Source organism: Strix aluco, chromosome W (genome assembly GCF_031877795.1).
Source record: "Strix aluco isolate bStrAlu1 chromosome W, bStrAlu1.hap1, whole genome shotgun sequence".
NCBI classification, from domain to species: Eukaryota; Metazoa; Chordata; class Aves; order Strigiformes; family Strigidae; genus Strix; species Strix aluco.
In genome coordinates, this window is record NC_133970.1 from 4,544,060 (window position 1) to 4,566,493 (window position 22,434).

General features: G+C 40.1%; 1 protein-coding gene across 1 annotated transcript in view; it reads left to right on the plus strand.

The window, feature by feature from the left end:
- The window catches only part of LOC141917553 (BDNF/NT-3 growth factors receptor-like), a 243,026-nt gene that overhangs the window by 9,466 nt on the left and 211,126 nt on the right, over positions 1-22,434 (plus strand). The window contains exons 3-4 of the mRNA XM_074810810.1: positions 17,807-17,881; positions 18,099-18,170. Of these exons, the coding sequence (XP_074666911.1) occupies positions 17,807-17,881; positions 18,099-18,170 (147 nt within the window). The remainder of the gene's footprint in view (positions 1-17,806; positions 17,882-18,098; positions 18,171-22,434) is intronic.

Here is a 22,434-nt window from a genome sequence, read left to right on the forward strand (position 1 = left end):
CTATCACCACTTCCTAGGTTTTAACAACAACCCAAAACACTCTGTCGCTCACCTAAAAAAATGAGGGCTCTCAACCTCGAGGAACTTCTCAGGGCAGTGTCCTGACCCATAGGAACCTCAAGGAGTTTCCTTAGGCAGCATCCCAACCCAAGGGGAGAGTCTTCAACTGCAGTGTGCTACTCCAGGGGGGACTAGCTCAAAATGGGCCCCCCAAAGGACTCCATTTATACCCAAGCCAAATCTGATCTGTGGTCAGTATCAGCTCCCATTGGCTGAGGGCCCCAAGTACCATAAAGCCCTGAGAATAAGGGCACGGAAAAAGGTAATCAATAGCCGCTACGCTTCAGCAGCCAAGAAGCCCTGTTTTCATTGGGTGGGTGGCACCTGCCACAGCTGCACAGTAGTTCCATGTGCAAAACAGTGGCAGTTGCAATTGCTACAGAATTTTGTACTAGATTCACTAGTTCACTATATACGTTTGTCCTATGTATAAAGAAAAGAAGAACAAGCAATTGATCTAAGTTAGTCTATTGCTGAAATGGAAACAGTGAAATGGTAACACTTCTAAGCTTCTTATGGGAGAATCTGTTGATAGAACTCTAATTGGGGCTGGCAAGTTATTTATTTATTTTTCATCTTGGTTTGGCAGTTAAGACAAAAGAAATCTTTTGGTTTTAGATTTAAACAAAATATTTTTTACCTTTTTTATTTCTGAACCATACATATAAAAATAATTAGGGCCTTATTAAGCAGATGTCCTGTGTAACATGGATATCCTATATTACACAGTCAGATGCTGTATTCTGTATGAAGACCATATAGGACGTGACTTTTCCCCATACTTTTGCAACAACTGTCTGATTTTCTAAATGCCAGACTGCACAGCAAGCATATGCAGATAAATCATGTGTGCATACTGGGCATGTCAGACTTATTGAGCATGCATGGGGGACTTTTCACAGCATATGCTGTTAGTATCATATGCTGGACTTGCTAAGCATGTCTGGGACTGTCCCAAACCTCAGCATTTAAAATCTGGCAAGTATCTATGAATTGTGTAGCAAAGTCACTTAACTCAGCCAGCTACTCTCCTGACAGCAATGGAGAGTCCGCCTCTTCCAGGAAGTGATTCAGAAGGCCTAAATTAGATTCTTACTGCAAATCTACTTACTTATCTGATGTAAGTGTCTCTCTCTCCACTGACTATAAGAAAACTTTGGGGACTTAGTTCACTGAGTGAGAAAAGCAAGACCTCCTTTCTAGCGAACAGCATCATGCTGTGGAGTAAGCTGTTTGTGTGGTCCAAAACAAACCATTTCAGTGGAGTATTGTGCAGGGTTGCTCTGCCTGATTCACAGCATGGGTTTGAACCAAGGTTTTGCATGTCAGCATCTTAACTACTATCCTATATGGCATACAGATGTAAATTTGTCTTGAGTCATCCTGTCAGAGTTGCCTAAATTTGTGTGGAATACTTAAATATGCTTTTGTGCCACAGAGCAGAACTGTCTGTTTAGCTAAGTGACTGTGATACTTATTTGTATAGTGAGACAGCTGAATCCTGTTCCTGCTCCACTTGAATGTTCAATTAGGACAAAAATTATAACAGCATGAACAGGTAAGGCTGAGACTGCCCTCTCTGATTACTTTATAGTATAGTGTCTTTTGGGAGACTGGGATTACATTCCCTCAGGAAGAATTGAACCTGGTATTCCTGGATAATAGTTGAACATTATTTCCAGCATTTCCTCCAAATCTGTGATCTTCTATCTCACGTAGACTTGTATTTTTTTTCTTCTTTTTTTCCAGATGAACCTATTTGGTGAATATGGGTCTGTTTAAGGAAGGTAAAATCCCTTTTGTGGATAGGGAGGTGAATAATCTGTTGCTTTTTCATTTCTTACTTCCCCCTTGAGTCTTGTCCCTTCCTAATTTTTTAAAAATTAGTTTTGGAATACAATATGCATGCAGTGATCCTCAGCTTGTAAATACATATATGTGGTGGTTTGACCTTGGCTAAATGCCAGGTACCCACCAAGTCGCTCTATCACTTCCCCCCCTTTCCCCTTTTTTTCTCAACAGGGCAAAGAGGGGAAAGAAAATAAGATAGGAAAACAAAACAACCCTTGTGGGTAAAACAACAGCAGTTTTAATATAAGCAAAGCGAAGCAAAGGTCCGTGCGCGGAAGCCAAAAAAAAAAAAAAAACAGATTTATTCTCTACTTCCCATGAACAGGCGATGTCGGGCCTTCTCAGGAAGCAGGGCTCCAATACGCGTAGTGGTTGCCTCGGAGGACCAAGGGTGACCCCACCCCCTTCCTCCTTTCTCCCAGCTTTATACTGAGCAGACGTCATATGGTCTGGAATATCCCTTTGGTCAGTTCGGGTCAGCTGTCCTGGTTGTGTCCCCTCCCAAGATCTTGCCCACCCCGTCCCACTGTGGGGGGGAAATGTCAGAAAGAACCTTGGTGCTGTGTAAGCACTACTCAGCAGTAGCCACAGCACCAGTGTGCTATCAACACCCTGCCAGCTCCCAACATAAAACACAGCACCATGAGGGCTGCTACAGGGGAAAACCAATTCTGGCTCAGCCAGACTCTCCTACTAGGAGCAGTTCTGTTAACTTCTATGTGGCTAACTATGCAGTGTACTTAAGCATATGCCAAAGTATTTTCAAGTTTAGGGTCAGAGCAATGTAAATATATTTTGAATACTGTATATGCCTCGTGTATTTATATGTGTACACAAAAGTTTGAACTTTTCACAGAATCACAGAATCATCTAGGTTGGAAAGGACCTTGAAGATCATCTAGTCCAACTGTTAACCTAACACTGACAGATCCCAACTACACCATAGCCCTAAGCGCTCTGTCAACCCGCCTCTTGAACTACCTCCAGGGATGGGGACTCCACCACCTCCCTGGGCAGCCCATTCCAACGCCTAACAACCTTTCAGGTTAGGTTCAAATAGATTTACAAACATTTTGAATTGGCACAAATCCATATGTGGCATAAAGATACCAAAGTGAAAAAATATTAGTGCTGGATAGAACTTTTGGGTGTTTTTTTCAGCACTAGACATCACTGCAGATTCTGGACTGTGTTTGTGTGCAGCGTCTGTCTTGTTGCCCAAAGCCCATGTTTTTGGAGGGCATGGACCTAGGTGGCACAGCTACAGAAATAGTTACCACTTGTCCTGGAGGTGGGAGGGGGTGGAAGAAAGATCATTTTGATCTTCCTTGCCCTTGAACATTTCTTGCAACTCTCCATGGCATTCATGTCTGCGTGGAGACAGGGCAGTCATTCCCTCCTTTTCGGTATGCCTGTATGTGCAGTTTTTGCCTGCTGTACAGGACTTTGAATCTTGTTATGATTTTTAATAAACAGTTTATCTTGAAACAGTTTTGCTCTCCACAGTTGGTATCTAAAGTGAAAGGTTTAGGAGATGACAACCCTAAAGAGTTGTAGTTATCATTGAACTGGTAGCTCGATCTGATGTAATTGCAGGTGAACACTTCACCCATCCTGAGGGTTGGGGGAATGCTGGAAGGTGTGTAGATTGGAGGAATTCTGAAAGGTATGTGCAGCAGTGTTGCATAATTAGGAAAACCATAAGGATAAGGATAAATAGGCTGGAGAATGAGAAAAATATTAGTCTTCTCTTAAGCAGTGGCAGATACAGAAGTTGTAAAGGTAAATGAAGAATGCCATGAAAATTGTGGTAGGTAAGGAGAAGGCAGCTTTTGGAGAAATAGTAAAAAAGTTTGAAGACCATTGTACCAAATAATATCTTATGAAAGAGGTATATGCAGGATGAGAACAAAGTTTGAAGGGAAACAAAGAAGATGGTCAAAGACTTAAAATGATGTCAAAATGGAAAATGAACACTTACAAAAGAGTAAATGTTCATGAAGTATAGTAACAACATCAATTTGATCCCGCTCTAGAAAAGGTAATATGTATATACCAAGCAGCAAAACAAAAAGAAATGCAAATAAAAACCTGGATGAAAGACACAGAACGTTTTACTGTGTGTACCATTGCAAGGGAGATTTTCCCAGAAATTAAATTGACCAAGTAGAAGAATATGAAAAGCTATGGAAACAGTGGCAGCAATATGTCAATCAGCATGAGTATTAGAAATGCTCTGGATAGTGACAAATGTGCAGAAAGTGTAATAAACACATCATTATACTAAAATATGCAATGCATGCAAGAAACTCCTTGTATTAAGTGAAGAATGGTATTCCTCAAGTGAAGATGAAGTGCTGTTTTTAGGAATACTAGTGGAAGAAGCTATCAATTAAAAAGATTGGCCAATTAAAATGAGCAGAGATGGACTATACAGGACAGAGAATGGAATGGAAATAAATGTGATAACAGGAAGTGAAATAGGGAACTGTAAAGAGCGTATAAATGTGGAAGAATAAAGACTGCCTATGAAATGCTTTAACAGAGGAGCAATTTTAATGCTGTATCAGTTAAATATAAATGGTAATAGGTGTTGATATGCAGAAGGTGGCAACCTGTTCTGGGCGTAGAAAGCTGAGGTAAGCATCAAGAGAGTTACTATAATGGAAATTCAGAAAGACAACCCGTAGCCCTTTTTGAATGTTTTAGTAGCATAATATGAAGATTAAATGTCTTCCATTAAGAGACAAGATATGGCTTGGAGATGACACAAATCTGTAGTCAGGGCTATGCAGAATGTTTCACAAGTCTTGAGAAAGAGGCTAGGAAATGAGTTGTGAACTAAGGCAGCAGATGGTATCATTTGAAGAACAGAAAAATATCTACAAATTGAGTTCTCTCTTTAATAATTGCAGAGAAAAAAAGAATGGGGACTAGGACCATATGTAGACTCTTCAGACAAATAAAACCAGAAAAAGAAACATTTTTGCTGACTTATGGAAAGGACAATGTTGTTTGAGATGTCAGGAGTCAAATTATTCAGCAAATTTAATGCATTAACAGGATATATATGGATTTTCCTGGATAGATGGCTTTAAGCTTTGAAGTTTCATTCCGTCATTTGAAAGTACTACCTTTTGATCTGTTTAGCTTGAGGTATATTGCATGCAATGAATGAGACAATGGAAAGTGTAGCAGGTATGGACATATGTCTTGATTCAGTGAATATCAGAAAGGACTGAACAGAGTATTTAACATTAAAAGAGACAGTAATTTTTAACTGAACAAAACTACTTATTAATGTCAAACAGTGGAAATAATATACTTGGGCGGAAGACTGGCTTCAGAGGGAATTTCTGAGGGAATTTCTTCTGTTGAATCAAAGAGTCGGGGAATACTGAATGTATCAAAACTTGAAGATAGGAAAAGGACTTAAATGTTGTAAAGCACACTGAATTATGTCAGCAAGTGTTTATCTAACTCTTAAGACATACCTTCTACAAAGTCACTTCCTGAACATGAGTGCCTGGGAAAAAAAGAATTCAAAGGTTTTGATATCAACCAAGATGCTTTCATGTTTTGATTCACTGAAAGACCTGAAAAGATGTGTCTAAAGGATGGTTAGGATCAGTCTTACTGCACTATTATGGAACTGATGTTTTGTCAGTCTTATTTGCATCAAGGCCAGTGACAGCTACAGAGGTGGTGTATGCAAGTGATAAAAAAGAGAGATTGTGTTATTAGTCTCTGAAAAGTCATCGCACTAGATGACTCTATAGGACAAAGAATTGTGACATATATTTCTTTGTATTTATTCATCCCTTGAAGATGTCCTTTCTTCCTAGCAAGCCAAATCTAAAAGAAAATTTTTTAATGCTTATGTCTACTCTTTGTCAAGAACTAATAAATGGCCACATTCATTGCTCTCCTTTTGTATGTTTATTTATTGTGTGATTTTTTGTGTATATATTATAAAGGGTCCGTACAGGAATTTAAGCCCCTTCCTGTCAGTCTCCAGAGATTATTTCATACACAGTGAGGAAAATGTTTTTGTAGAAAAGTATAAGGCCAGTGTTTAAGATATGCCTTTATAAATAAATTCTTTATTGTCTGGACAGCTGATACTTCTTTCTGACCATATCAAGGGATATCAGCATATCCCAAAAATCTTTACTAAGGAAAAGCTGTTGCCTGTCCTCTGGAGAAATGTTAAAAATTGATGCTTTGGCGAAGTATCAAATGTATGAACTTCATGGAGCTCAGGGGGTGGCAACAAGAATAGAGATCCTAATGGAGAAAATAGGTAAATAAGCTTTGCATTCATTGTGGGGAAAGTAATTCTGAAGGTGTTGCTTAAGGACATGAATCCCAAATCTGGAGAGCTGCATGAAATGTCTTGAGAGTTACCTTGATTTGTTACACTGCTACTTGAAAAGAACAGAACAAATGCCTTCAAGCCAAACTAGAGATGTAAGTAAGCCCAAGGATGCATTACATTTCATATTCCCATTTTCTAAATATAGTAACTGTTTTCTTAAATTCTGCATTGTGGTCATTAATTTATTTTTACTATTGTCTTAATGTTTGCATACTGTAATGTCCTGGTTTTGGCCAGGCTAGAGTTAACTTTCCTTGGGCTGAGAGGGAGCACAGCTGAAGGGCTGGGTCCTGATCAACCACTGGAGCATCCCATGTCATGTGATGTCAAAGCTCAGCATATAGGCGGGCCTGTGCTCTCTCATGGGCATTGTTTGTTTTCTGTTTCCGGATTGGTGGGGCGGGATTCTCTGGTGCGCTTCGATCGCTGCTGGGGATGGGCTCTGTACCATACCAGTCACCGCTCGGTGAGCCACTGCTGCATTTTACCTGTTTTGGACTACTATTATTACTGTTGTTTTTGCTAGTAATTTTTTTTTTTATTCAACCTACAAATTTCTTCTTTTGTCCCTCCCCTATTTCACTGGGGGGGGGGGGGGGGGGGGGGGGCAGGGGAAGTAAAGAAAGTCATGTGGCGATTTGCTACCGGCTGAGTTCAAACCATGACAGTTTTTGGTGCCCAACGTGGGGCACGAAGTTTGAGATAATGGCAGAACGGGTAATAATGTTGATTGCTTGGCTTCTTAAGATTTTATCACCTCATTTGCAATACGTATTTCCCATGCTGTTGCTCACAGTCCCTGAGAGCTGGGTTAAGATTTTGTTTTTGCTATACTATGTGATGCTTATCTATGATGGGGGGCTGTCATTGGCACTGGGGCTATTTACAATTGTGTTTGAGGAATTCAGGAATTTCAGATACCTTTGGAATGCTGATATAAACATGGTCCTCTTACTGCTGGGAGCCAGTGTGTTCCTGCATGTGGTTCAGGTTTTATTCAGGGTTAAGCAACTATTTAAGAGTATCCCTTGGAAATCTACCCCAAGATTGGAGAATTATGAGTGGCTGGGGGTGTGGAGTAGCATGGGCAAGTACCTAGAACAGTGGGCACCTCCGGTGTATTGGAACTTCACTCCTGCACAGGTGCAGAATCGTGAAGAATTAGTAAACTATTTGGAAAAAGTATGTTGTCACCTGGGTAATTCCAGAGAGACACAACTCACTGCAACATGCTGGGGGCTTGCCCACGCTTACCGAGTGCTATTAAACACTGTTCAGCACCCTCAAAAGGAAGAGAAGGGCTCTGCACCTGGTAACCAAGTAACAGAAACTGCAGCCACTACAACCCTGACCACAGGCGCTGCAGCTGAACCAGAGAACCAACCCATGACAGTGTCAGTTGCTCCCATACAGAAGAAGAAATACACAAGAAAATCCCCTCATGGCATACAGGGTGACGATGAACCAGGCCCATCACGAGAACAAGAGGAGGAGGCAGAGCCAGTGATAGTCACCCAATCCTTATCCCTGAGTTGCGAGATGTGCGAAAAGATTTCAGCTGCCATCCAGGTGAGCAACTCGTTACCTGGCTGCTCTGATGCTGGGATAGCGGGGCCAGTAAGTGTGGAATTAGAGGGCAGGGAGGCCAGGCAGCTGGGATCCCTGTCTAGGGAAGGGGGCATTGACAAAGCCATTGGAAAGAAGACAAAAAATCTCAGTCTGTGGAGGCGACTTCTGTCAAGTGTGAGGGAGAGGTATCCCTTCAAGGAAGATTTTGTGTGCTGTCCAAGTAAGTGGACCACTATGGAGAGAGGTATCCAATACTTGAGGGAGATGTGCGGGAGATGGTTTACTATGACCCAGATAATGCACGGCTACCCACAGATCCAGATGAAGTCCAATGCACCCGGCCCATGTGGTGGAAGTTTGTACGGAGCACACCCTCATCATATGCCAATGCATTAGCAGTAATGGACTGGAGAGATGAAGAGGGACTAACAGTGAATGAATTGGCTCGCCGAGTACGACAATACGTTGGAAGGAGGAATGAGTACAAAACGGGGTTCTTTTAGGAGAAATGCTGCTCCGGTTTCCAGTAATCAAGTGACCAAACAGAGCAGAAAGGTCGACTTTGCTCATGATCCTATGAGAAGAACTTCTGACTTGTATTCACAAGAAGTAAGCGATCAAGATGAGACTGAAACCCGTGCACATCACATTAACCCATTTGTCGTTAGTGGGTATTATGACCAACATTAGAGGGGCCCTGCCTCCAGCCAGGCGGAAGACAGGGACAATCGAGTTTACTGGACACCTCTGACCCCCAGCAGTATAAGGCTCTAGTGGACACTGGTGCCCAATGCACCCTAATGCCATCAAATTTTAAAGGGGCAGAACCCGTTTGTATTTCAGGAGTGACAGGGGGGTCTCAACAGTTGACTTATTGGAGGCCGAGGTGAGCCTAAGTGGGGAAGAGTGGGAAAAACACCCCACTGTGACTGGCCCAGATGCTTCATGTATTCTTGGTATAGATTATCTCAGGAGAGGGTACTTTATGGACCTAAAAGTGTATTGATGGGCTTTCGGTATAGCTGCCTTGGAAACAGAAGAAATTAAACAGGAAATAGTCCATGCATCTCTTGGGCCAGTTCGTACAGAACAAGATGTTAAAAATGTGCTCTACACCGCAGCCAGGAAGAATGGCCCTACCTGGAGTCTCTGGCAGAGAGCACCGGAGGAGACTCCAGGTTGAGCCCTGGGATTTTCGAGTCGGGGATACAGAGGATCTGAGGACCGCTATACTCCAACTGAAAAGGAGATACTGGCAGCATATGAAGGGGTTTGAGCTGCTTCAGAGGTGATTGGGACTGAAGCACAGCTCCTCCTGGCACCCCGACTGCCAGTACTGGGCTGGATGTTCAAAGGGAGTGTCCCTTCTACACACCATGCAGCCGATGCCATGTGGAGTAAATGGGTTGCATTAATCACACAATGGGCTTGAATATGGACCCCCAGCTGTCCAGGAATACTGGAGTTCATTACAAATTGGCCAGAAGGCAAACATTTTGGAATGGTGCCAGAAGAAGAGGTAATGAGCCGGGCCACTGAAGAACATCGGAACAACCAACAGGCAGATCAAGCTGCTAAGATTTGGTATGGAGGACAATAGTCAAAATATAAATATGGGGAAGCCTGGCAGATTGATTATATCATGCTCCCACAAACTCGGCATGGCAAACACTATGTGCTTACAATGGTGGAAGCAGCCACCGGTTGGTTGGAAACTCATGCCGTGTCCCATGCCACTGCCCGGAACATCATTTTAGGCCTTGAGGAGAAAGTCTTATGGCGGCATGGCACGGCACACCAGAAAGAATTGAGTCAGATAATGGGACACATTTCCAAAACAACCTCATAGATGCCTGGGCCAAAGAACATGGCATTGAGTGGATATATCACATTCCCTACCATGCACCAGCCTCTGGGAAAATGGAGCGATACAATGGGTTGCTAAAAACTACACTGAGAGCAATGGGGGGTGGAACTTTCAAACACTGGGACTTGCATTTAGCAAAAGCCACCTGGTTAGTCAATACCAGAGGATCTGCCAAGCAAGCTGACCCTGCTCAATCAAACCTCTTAAATACTGTAGATGGGGATAAAGTCCCTGTAGTGCACATGAAAAATATACTGGGTAAGACCGTCTGGGTTACTCCTGCATCAGGTAAAGGTAAACCCATGCGTGGGATTACTTTTGCCCAAGGACCTGGGTGAACTTGGTGGGTAATGCAGGAGGACAGAGAAGTCCAATTTGTGCCTCAAGGAGATTTGATTTTTAGGTGAAAATAGCCAATGAATCGAACTGTCAAATAACCCTGTTATTGCAATTGGTGCCTCACAACATCTTCCTGCCACATCTGAAGCCTCTTGCTCCACTGACTGAGCCAACTCCACCTCATTCCTCCAGCCTTAAAGACTGTCGTGACAGATGGAACCCAAATTTATGGACTAAATGAACTCAGTAGACATTTTGGAAGGATGATCCATAGACTAAGGGAGTGATATCTGTGAGACCCGGGAAAGGGATGGTGATTCCTTAGAATGTATTTGGAACCTGAGCATGACGTCAGTGGTATGGAATAAGGGGTGGAGACTGTCCTGGTTTCGGCCACGGGCTTTCCATTTCCCAGGGAATTGCAGTCTTAAGTAAGGTTATGGATCAGGTTTTGCAGTGTCAAAACAAGACTGTGATCTCCACTTAATTCCAGCTTTCTCCTGCTTTAAGCTGGTAGATTGGTGCTAATTGTTCACAATGTCTGCTTTGGAGAAACAATTCACAATGGAATCTGTATGCTACTAATCAGATACTACTAATTGGACAATCATAGCCTCTTGGCATGGAGCAGAATGACTCCTGGTTTCTCCTTGCAATTGAAACAGCCACAGATCAAGAATAAGGGGTTCTTGAAGCTAACTATAATCTGTGACCTTGGCCTTTGTTCCTGATAGCCCTGAACAGTACCTTATCTGAATGTGGGATGCATGTAGTGAAGAATTTGCTCCCAAAAAGTGTGTATCAGTGGTTGCAAAGGAAGGTCCAAGAGTTAGTTCTGTCAGTTTTATAACTGATATTCTGGCATATGGAAAGCTACCTCCCATAGTGTTCTGTGACTAATGGTTAAATACTCTAAATGGGAGACAAAAAACCTAAAGGATGACTTAAGGAGCCTGTGATATAGTCACAGTTTTCTACTCTTTGTGAAATACAAAATGATTCACAGTTTAAAAAAAGCAAAAACAAAACCAAAAAAACCCACAAGACTTGCTGAGAATTTGTCAGGAGACATTGCATAGGCAAAGAGTCGAGCACCCGTTTGTAAAATTGCTTAATTCTAGTTAAGTCCACAGTGTGCTAACTGGAGACTCGGCCTCTTTTCTGAGTTACGGAATATTTTGTTTCTTGATGTCAGCCTTTTGAAATCTGGGACTGATGATACCAGATGAAGACATCAAAATAACATAAATTGGAATAGGACTGAGTCTGTATATCTGTAAAGAACTTGCTGCTAGCATAGGTATCTACATTATGCTCATTAGCCTGTTGTTAGAGAGTCTGTCCTGGGGGAGCTTAGTCTTACATATAAAAACTTCTGTCTTGAGTGGAGACTATATCATCGTTCCCTACATCTGTCTGAAACTGTAATTCGTGATATGCAAAGTTATATAGTTCTATGTTTTATTTTCAAACTATGTGAGTTCACACCCCTTGAGCTTTATTTTATGTTTGGTTTTGTCACGAAAATTTTTGCAAATTGGGGCACCCCGAATGCAATTTTACACAGGGTTCTTATAACTTTCAAGCATTCAGGTACAACATGATTTGACCAATCCCTACTTAACACACACATACTACTGTTTTGCAAAGCAACTATAATTCTATTGCATCATCATCCATCTGCTTCTTTCTTGATCTAGACATCCCTGGAGTCGGTCTTGCTGCAGTTCCTTATCTACGATGCCAGCTAATGGGAGGGTTTCACAAGAGGTGTTAGAGGGGATAGGATGCTGGTGTGATCTCCGTAGTCCAGGGGTATCTTTTCTTCTTTATGGATGGCTTTAAGATTCTGAGAAACAAACGTCCTTATCTTCAAGGTGGGGGCTGTCCTCCTTGTAGTGAGCAGAGGTCCTTTAGTTATGCTGAATTAACCAGGGTTACGCAGTATACAATGTAAAATATATATCTGTGGCAGTTGAGGCACGGACTCTCCATGAAGTGCAAAAGGAAAGACCCTTTATTCTTCCAATAGTACATACTTATGCTCTCGCCAAAGCTCTTACTTCATAATTAGCAAATCAGCAATTAGACAGTTATCAACCTTTTCTCCTATCAGCATCAGACCACTCTAACACGCGCTGTGCAGACCAATCACCTTCTTGTTCACGCGCTGTTCACGCGGCGGTAACTTCTCACAGTTCAGTACTTTTCCACAGTTCAGTGTTGCAGCTGGCCGTTGTTTTTCCCTGCCACCTTGGCACAGCTCAGCAGTTTCTTATCTTTCTCCCAAGGCCTGTTTCTCATCAAAGCCTTGCTGCTTCTCAGGGGCTGCGCAGGGCTGACAGGCCGATGTCGACTTGCCTCTCTCCCACATGTATCTCTTAATAGTATGAAACTGTATTATCTTTTTAAGACTAATTGGTACAATAGTTAGGGAACGAGATTTTCCTAACAGTTTCAACAGGACTGCAAATGAAACCCATTTGAATCTGCTAAATTCAAATATTTTGTCCAGTCTACAAATTTTTCATTATTTTGATGCATAACCATAAATCAGTGCAGGTGTGCTGAAAATGTCCATAAGCTTTAGCATATCTTTTGATGAACTTTGTTTATTATTTGAGCTTGTAAGAAAATAGATCATTAGGGAATTTTGCAGTGTTTAATTGTGGATGTTACAGAAAGCTCTCACAGTAGTGTAGACTAGGGACATATGTGACTTGTTATTAAATGGTAATTCATCTACTGACAGTTCAAATTCTGGAGTGTGCTGCCTTTTTCCCTAAAGATCTGGTGAAAAAATAAGTCAGAATAAAAAGTTTTCCTGAAGTTCGGAAACATTTCACCAGGTAATGTTTATTAATTTAAGAACTTTTTTTCCTAACTTTATAAGTCAGGACTAAACATATAATTGATTTATTTTTTTGACTGTTAAGAAAATATTTCTCCCGTAAAGGGAGTTTTCTGGCAACAGAAATATTTCTGGAGCTGAATTACAGTGTATTTGCTTATATCTATGTCACTGATACTAGCATGTGGCTGGTTTTCTAGTATAGCTTCAAATGGAGTAGTATACCATAATGTACGTAAATCCAGAGAATATAGAGTAAATCAAATATGTTAGGGAGACATAATTCTGATGACCAAATGTTTTCAGTTTAAGAAAATGGACATGTCAGATTTTAAAGTTGAGTGAAATCTTTTGAGTTGTTGAAGCACAAAAGAATCTAAACTTTTAAAGTACAGAAATGGCTTTAATTTCTTTTCATGCTTTCATAATTGAAAAGTTGCTTCACTGACTTTGTACAGACAGTTTTTTACATGTGTAATGTACGGAAATGAAGACCACTCTTTTAAAAAAAGTTATTTGAAAGAGTTAAATCTTTTACCATAGGACTTAAAAATATCCTTTCCAGAATGTTGCAGAAGTGGTGAAATATGAATATGTGATATTATTCAATAGTTAAGTTCTCAAAGTGTGCTGAGATGAGCATGTTATTGTAGGTTGCAATGTGCAGTCGATAGGTGTATGATTCTGAATGCTTTTATGGGAATGACTCAGTAGTTTATGAAGGGGACATTAAATTAAAGGTATAAAACATAGTTTACTGATGACTCATTGAAGGAGAGACAAAATGCTATAGTATAATCAAGTTAATAGTATTGTATACAGCTGAGGGTTTGGTTTAGAGGCAACAGTTGGTATTTGTGAGCTGATAAGTGTGATCTGATTGGGTAATATCCCGACAGATTTCAGCAGTGCTACACTATACAGTGATGTATAGTGGGAGCTTCCAAGCTTCTGTGCTACAACAAAAAATGTTCAGTTAAAGAACAGGATGGATATTCTTAAGGACAGGGAGGCAAATTGCATTTCTCAGCATCACCCACTTCAAGTGGGAGCTTTTAGACTATTAATGTTTGATGATAAATAACATCGAGGTAGAGTAGTTGTGAAGAAGGTAAAAACAGACTTCACTTAGAGAAGAGTTTTTATTTCAAACTTCTCTCTAAATTAAACAAAAGAACAGCTTCCCTTTGAAGTGTACAGCCACTGTACTTCTTTCTTTCTCATTGATGTGAAATAGCTGCAAAGATTTAACTTTAAAATACATTTGCTAAGCAAGTAAGGAAGCATAGGGGAACCTGACCTGCTTGTGATAATTTACATCTGTCTACTCTTCAGGGATTTCCAACTGTGTAAAATTTGCTTTACTGTTATGTACTGTACTAAGTGGGTAGTATACAAATGTATTGAATAACAGTTATTTTGAGTCATTTGTAGTTGCACTTAGCCAAAATTTCTTCTGAGTCCCTACTTGAAGTACAATTATGGAAAGTCAGAAATCATTCACCATAAGCAGACTAGTACCAGTTCAGAGTAAAGTGTGGAGCTTTCTTTTTATTATTTTTTTAAGGGATGCAATAAGATAAAGATAGGGAAGGAAAGATTATGAATTTATGTTGCTTCATCATTCCAAATGTTGTCCCTTTGGTTTGTTCCCTAATGGACCAAAACTGATATTTTTAAAAATTTTTATTTTTTGTGGATGGTCTGCTCATACTCAGATCTTAATCTGGTGTAAATTGTGATTGCTTCATTAACTTCAGTAGAGCTGAGCTCTTTTACAATGGTTGAAGTTTACCACAGAATGTAATACACTAATATATTTCTATGTGACACTGTCAGTTTTGTAGCTTCTCATAGTGGGAGGTTCTGGTTAAATGTTTTTATGATTAAAATTCCAATGTCAGATCTGGATTTGTGATAAATGTGTTTAAGTGATGGAGCTGGGTTATGGTAGTGCTTGTCAGAAAATTGTTGCTCAGTTTCTTCTCTTTTACTCTTCTGAGTCCCTTCTCCCTCTGTTTCTCTGTTTTCCTTCATTTCTGCTCTTCTGCATTTGCCCTGTCTCCTTCTGGTCTTGCAGGGTGCTCATTGGTTGAATGTTGAGAACAGAGTGAGGAAGATACCTTTGATATTTCTTGCATAACTTTGTTTTAGCATGATGAGGTCTAAGTGACAGATGACAATTAAATCCCCTGTTCTTCAGGGCAAATTCAGAGGCAGTAAGATCATCCACTTACAGAACTCTCAAATGGAAGGATTGGTAGCCTTTACTAGACTTCTTCATTATTTTTACTTGGCAAAATACATATATCAACCAACAAATGAAAAATAGATTAATAAACCCCAGGAGATCAAATCAAATTCATTTAAAAATACAACAAAGGGCACAAAATACGCATTGACATAGTGCTTAGGGATATGGTGTAGTTGGGAACTGTCAGTGTTAGGTTAACGGTTGGACTAGATGATCTTCAAGGTCTTTTCCAACCTTGATGATTCTGTGATTCTGTGAAAATATATAGGAAACTTACCTTACAATGGGTGCACCATGTTAATCTTATCCTAAGAAGCCCTGCAGAGCAGTCATTGATGTCATATGATGCTGTGGTAATGTGTTTTGTCCAGTATCACGTGTTGTCTTTTGTCTGCCTTTATTTTTCCCAAGAGACAATGAATCCCATTAGGGTAATTTTTTTGTTTTTCCTGGCATTCGGCAAGACCGTAGCTGGTCAGCTTTGCAGCTTGGAGGGAAGCCCAGCCCACATCTTGGGATTCTCAAGCCTCTGTTAGGATATGAGCACACAAAAGATTTCTCTAAAACACCAACTACAGTAGATTTTATTGTCTTTGGGAAAGCGATACACTTTCTTCTCCAATTCACCAGAGCTGCTTTAAATACAAGAAACACTTAAAGTGAAAACAGGTTTTATTCTAGCAAAATAAATACTCCTTCTGTTTATGAAAACTTACTGTATTGTGGCTTTGCTTAATTCTGGATGCTTATGAAAATACAAGTGAATCTGTTTCAATTCCTCTGTGACTGGGGTTATCTTTTGAAATGCATGGGCTCTTTGACAAGGTGATTTCCCACATCAGTCTTATGTTTCTGCTTATAAAGGTCAGTTGAATTGCACTTTTCTCTGATTCCTGCTTCCTGGACAGCATGATTTACACTGTGAAACTTTTTTCTGTCTGCAGAAGAGATAAGCTATGTATCATCCCATGTATTATCTGTACAACATTTTAATTTCCAATCTGTGGGATTTCACTGGTCATTCATAGATCTCACATAGTAATAATACAAAAGACCAGCTTGCATATCCACATCTTTTTGGGGTTCAAGCAGAAATTCATGGTACGTGAGAGGACTGACAGTTCTTTGATCTATTATGACAGTTTCTCTTCTCTTAATTTACACCTGTGTATGTAATATAATGAAGCGTAGCCTCCCTTTCTTCTGTTTTCCTATTGCCACACCTTAAAAAATAAAACTGCAGCTACTTTGGGAAATGGAGAAAATGAATTTAATGAGTGATTGAGTTAAGAACAACATGAGGAAAATAAGACTAGGGCAGCCCCCCCCAAACGTAAATGGGAGCAACTACACTACTACCATGAAAATTGGCCCTTTTCCTGTTGTAAAACCCATGAAGCAGCATCCTGGAAAACAGTGGCACTGTAATGCAGCTTTATTTATTGTGTCTTCAGAGTGACTTCTTTCTTGATGAACTCATTTCCCCTGTGCAAAACTCAACTGTTCCTCCTCCAGCCCCATACCACAATAATAAATGATGGGGAAGATTTTAATGAGCACTTTTGCTCTGCAGGTGCTTTAACTAGAATTCAGTATTAATTGCATGTGGTGAGTTGACCTTGGCTGGGTGCCAGGTGTCCACTAAGCTGCTCTATCACTCCTCCTCCTCAACAGGACAAGGGGAAAAAATATGACGAAAAGCTTGTGGGTCAAGATAAGGGACAGGGAGATCACTCAGCAATTACTGTCATAGGCAAAACAGGCTTGACTTGGGGAAATCAATTTGAATTATTGACAATAATATCAGTGTAGGATAATTGGAAATGAGAACAAATCTAAAAAACACCTTCCCTCCACCCTTCCCTTCTTCCCGGGCTCAACTTCACTTCCCACGTTTCTACCTCCTCCCCTTGAGTAGTTCATGGGGATGGGGAATGGGAGTTACAGTCAGTTCACTTTTCATGGGGTACAGTCTTTCAGGAACAGACAGCTCCAGCATGTGTGCCCCTCCAGGGTCACAGGTCCTGCCAGAAGACCTGTTCCATCGTGGGCTCTCCAGGGGGTCACAGCTTCCTTCAGGGCATATCCACTTGCTCTGTCGTGGGTTCCTCCACAGGCTGCAGGTGGATATCTTCTCCACCGTGGTCCTCCATGGGCTGCAGGTTGAACAACCTGCTTCACTATGGTCTTCACCACGGGCTGCAGGGGAATCTTTGCTCCAGCACCTGGAGCACCTCTTCCCCCTTCTTCTTCACTGACCTTACTGTCTGCAGAGTTGTTTCTCCCACATTTTTCTTGCTCCTCTCTCCCAGCTGCTGTTGCGCAGCAGTTTTTACTCTTTCTTAAATATGTTATCACAGAGGTGCCACCAGTGTCACTGATTCACTCAGCTTTGGCCAGCGGCAGGTCTGTCTTGGAGCCAGCTGGAACTGGCTCTGTCCAACATGGGACAACTTCTGGCATCTTCTCACAGAAGCCACCCCTGCAGCCCCTCCTGCTACCAAAACCTTGCTATGTATACCAAATACAATGCAATAGGTCAGCAACCAGTGCCGGCTTTCAGACTTCATTGCTGATTTCTGATCAATCAAATACATGGAAGGACCCACTTTCTTTGTTTTTTGTCTTTTTCAACAGTTACATCGCAAACCAGCAGAAATTAGAAAGTATCAATGACAATGAAGTTGGATTTTATGTTGGACTTAAAAATCTGTGAGTATATGGATAATTATATTTCTTTATTTCTCTTGCAGAAGCATTTACAGACCTCATGAGAGAGTAGGGCTAACTTTTTGCATTATAGAAGACATCTGTAGAGCTTGCAGTTCAGCCTAGTTGATATTTCATGCACATTCTTATTTTAAACATCATCATTATTCTTTCCATTGTATTTTAAATGAACTATTCTAAGTTTTATATACTTTCACAGGACTGTGGTGGATTCAGGCTTAAGGTTTGTGTCCCATCAAGCATTTGTGAAAAACATCAATCTACAATACATGTGAGTAAGGATAGCTTCTGTCTTCTAAGTTAAAACTGTCCAAACCTTGTTAGCTCCCTTCTCTCTCTTCCTGTTTCCTTAATATAAAATGTTTTAACTTCTATGGCCTCCTGTCATTAATGGATGTGAATTAGAACATGTATGATAAGGAATTGGTAGATCATAAGAACATAATGTGGAATGGCAAAAACCCCCATCCAGCTCATTATCCTGTCTCTAACAGTGGTTGCTGGCTGTGTCTCTTTTAGTTAGTAGTGGAGCATAAAGGAGTGCATCTCTCTACTGAGTCATTTGGTGGTGAGAGTATGATGTCCACACTATATGCATCACATTCAGTGACATGGGTTTGACTTCGGACTAGCTCTAGTCTGATTCAGTGGGCTGAACATATTTTAGCAGCTAGAAGTGCATTTGGTCCATGCATGGAGCACATCTTCTAATGTAGTTTGACTAGTTTACATGCTCCGAGACTCTACTATGTCTGTGAACTTAAGTCTTGTAAGTGAGGATGATAAGAAGATTCACTTCAGCTCAATTCTGAGCTGAACTGATGCACCCAAAGCAGAATATAAGAATGTGGTTATTTTCCCATCCAATTGCACTTTGCAGTTCGTGAACTTCAGGAAACAGAGTTGGTGCCTGTGCAGCTTTTTGACTGTGTTTTTCTAGATTATTTACAGTTTAGATTTATCAAAGTACAGAGAAAAATGATCAGTTATAAAGAAAGATTTTGTGGGGTTTTTTAGTTTAAATACATATCCCTGAAAGACTGGAGTGCCTTTCAGTGGGATGGACATAGAGTAACTCATTCCTGCTACTTATATGGAAAATTTTGGTTCCAATCCTACAAAACACTGAGATCATGTGTGGGGCTCACTGTTTTAGCCAAGTATTAGAGTGTGTGTTTAAGTCCATCCATCTTTGTTAGATATATTTATCACTTAAACTCTTGCTTTTATTAAAGTTCTAATGAGATTAAGAAAACATAAGGTCAAGCCTCAGGCTTGTAAGATGCCTAAATGCTTTCTTGTAATATGGAAGAATTGTTGAATTTGGCTTAGGACTAATTGCTTTGTTAATAAAATGGACTTACTTTCTGCACCTGTGTTTTCCAAGGAATTAGATTTCATTAGTTTATGTAAAGAAATGGGCATGAATATCTGAATTTGCCTACACAGTAATTGCTATCCTTAATGTGGAACAAACATTTGAAGAGTATGAAACAGATCTCACTGACCTATGAGGGTTACATATTACTTCATATAGTCTTTATAATCAGTTGGCGAATAAGGGAAGTATTTTCCAGAATGAGTTTGTGCATCTACCTGTGTGCCAATTTCCCAGTGAATTATGACTGTATAAGATGAAATTCCATAAAGTCAAGTGCATATGCACTGACTGTGCAAATGCACAGTGAGAAATTATTGGCTAAGTGGCACAGTTGCAGAGAAATGTTTAGTGGCTATATTGAAACAGAATCTCAGCATGATACAGCAGAACAAAGCAAATTCAGTCAATGATCGGAGGTAATTTTGTGTTAGACTTTTGCATCTTTTCCCCATTACTTTAGCTGCTGGGAAGGCATCTATTGGAATACTGTATACAGATTAAGACACCGAATCTACTCATCTAGAAAGATATTTGAGAAGAGCAACAGATCTATAAGGAGTTTGTAAAGCAAATCATTTCAGGATAGTCTGAGAAGGCTGAGTTTGTTCAATTTAGTAAAGAAAAGAGTGAAAAAGAATATACATCTTCAGATTTTTAAAAGGAAAATGATTATGAAGAGAACAACCAGTTTTCTCCATGACCATGAGGATAGGAAATAATGAGTTTAATTTGTAACAAGGAAGATAGATATTTGGAAAACCTTCCCATCTGTATGGGCAAGTAGACACTGCAAAAAATAACTGAGAGAGTTGGTGGGATCTTCTTCATAGTCTTTTTTGCCTGGTTCCTTAAGAAAAATGCAGTCAGAAAGTGTCTTTGTCCCCAGTGGTTGATTCTAACCAAAACTGATATAGGTGAATAGGTTTTGTGAAAATTGGCCATTGGGCAGAACATAGACCCTAATAGGGGTCCGGCTTTGCGGAAAAATATCATTGTGCACATATGTCCTGTTGAGCACTAGAGAATCCATGTGGACAAGATGTCTTTAAAATACTTCAGCTACAGAAGAAGCTTCAACTGGAGCACACAATAAAACATGGAATACATATCTGTTGGTACGCAGGCTTTATTAGAATTCTAGTTCATGAAACTGCTTGTTAGAGACAAATTAAGCTGACTGACATCTGTTATGTTGATGTACATGCAATCCTGATTCAGAAGAAGGTTATGAACTTGTCCAGTCTCATACTATGGTTTCTCTGTTGGGGAATTAGTAATCTTAGCAGATACAGAATAAGCACAGATAAGACTGAAAATAGTGAGTGGCACCACCTTCTCTATATATACATGACAAAGCAGTTAGTATGGAGACATTTTTTGCCTAGGCTGATATATTATCCCTGCAAAAAATGCATTTGTTTGTTTTCGCTGTGAAGTCTTGATGCATGTTAAAATGTTTCTTAAAACCCTGGTGAACCACTGCTTCTTGTCATCAGCAATAAAACTCCTGTTGACTGCACTGGGAATGAAATTCAGATGCTGTTGTGGTTGTGGCAGTGAAAACTATTAAGAGATAAAATAATTTTACTTTGTCAGATTGACTTCTGAGTATAGATCCTTGAGAAGTCTTACATTTTATTTTAAAACATCAGTTTGTTGTTATTTCATAAAGAAAACAGAAACTCCAGCCACTTTTCTGAAGACTGATGCAACTGTATGAGCTTTAATTTTGCTAGTGATACTATTATAGTTTTTTTCTACTTACATGAGAAGTCTTTTGATGTAGTTAAGAAGCTTTATTATAAGAATATAGCATTTATTTTATGAATCATCTAAGAATATAGAATTATAAGGCACTTATTAATGCATATTTCCTTAAGCCTTTTCTTTGTCATTACCTTCTTTTCTCAGCCAAACTTCTGTAGCCCAAATATCTTTCGGGTTATGTATGATAACAAGACTTGAGTAAAATATAAACAATAGAAAGATAAATGCTCCAATAGATACCACTTAAATGTAATTAATAGCCTTGCTCATCTAATTCTGCTATTCTCATTGACCTCAGACTCAAATTAGTCAACAGACACATTTAGCAAGCTATTAAACAGTCCTAGTTTAGTAGTGCTGTAATTTATAAGATCATCTGCTGCTAAAAATAATTTTAATAGACCTGTTTAATACACATGCATGGTATTCTGTCAATACCTTTAAATACAGAAATAAATTTCCCAGCAAGTATGTATTTCCTAAAACATTAAAAAATAGTTATTGTTATGTACCAGGCTGTGTAAAATTGCATCACTGAATCATAGATTCGTATAGATTGTATACTTACACCTCTAGGTATTAGAATGTTTTCATATCTCTAGGCTGATTTGGTTTAGGAGAAGTAGCTAAATGTAACTATTTGAGACCTAGCTGCAGATTTTCTCTCACATGTGCACAGGCAATACAGGGCTGGCTCCAGCCGTAGGCAGAGCAGGAGCCTGTAGAGGAAGACTGAAGCATAGCAAAATGGCCATGACTATTTCTTTAACTCTTCCCTCCCATTCTCCTTAGATCTGTTCCCTCCTCTTCCTTCTTGCCTCTCCTTGCCAGGAGCAGTGTAGGTAGTATAGTGGCATAGTGATTGTTGTGGGTTAACCCCAGTAGGCAGGAAAGCACCACACAGCCACTCACTCATTTCCTCACCTCCACCCCCAGTGGGATGGGGAAAGACGAAAGGAAAAGTAAAAGCAAGAAAAACTTGTGATCAAGATAAAAATAGTTTAATATGTGAAAGAGAAACGGAAGAAGACAGAAAACAAAACAAGTGATGCAAAGGCAATCACTCACCTCCTCCCATGGATAGACTGATGCCTATCCAGTTCCCGAGCAAAAGATGGCTAAACTCCTAAAACTTCTCCTCTCCCTTTTTATTGCTGAGCATGATGTTATATGGCATGGAATATCTCTTTGGTCAGTTTGGGTCGTTTGCCTGATTGTGTCCCCTCCCCACCTCTTGCACACCCCCAATCTATTCACTGGGGGGGCAGAGTGAAAAACAGAGAAGGCCTTGACACTGTGCAAACACTGTTCAACAATAGCTAAAACATTAGTGTGTTATCAGCAGTGTTTTGGTCACAAATCTAAAACACAGCACCATACCAGCTGC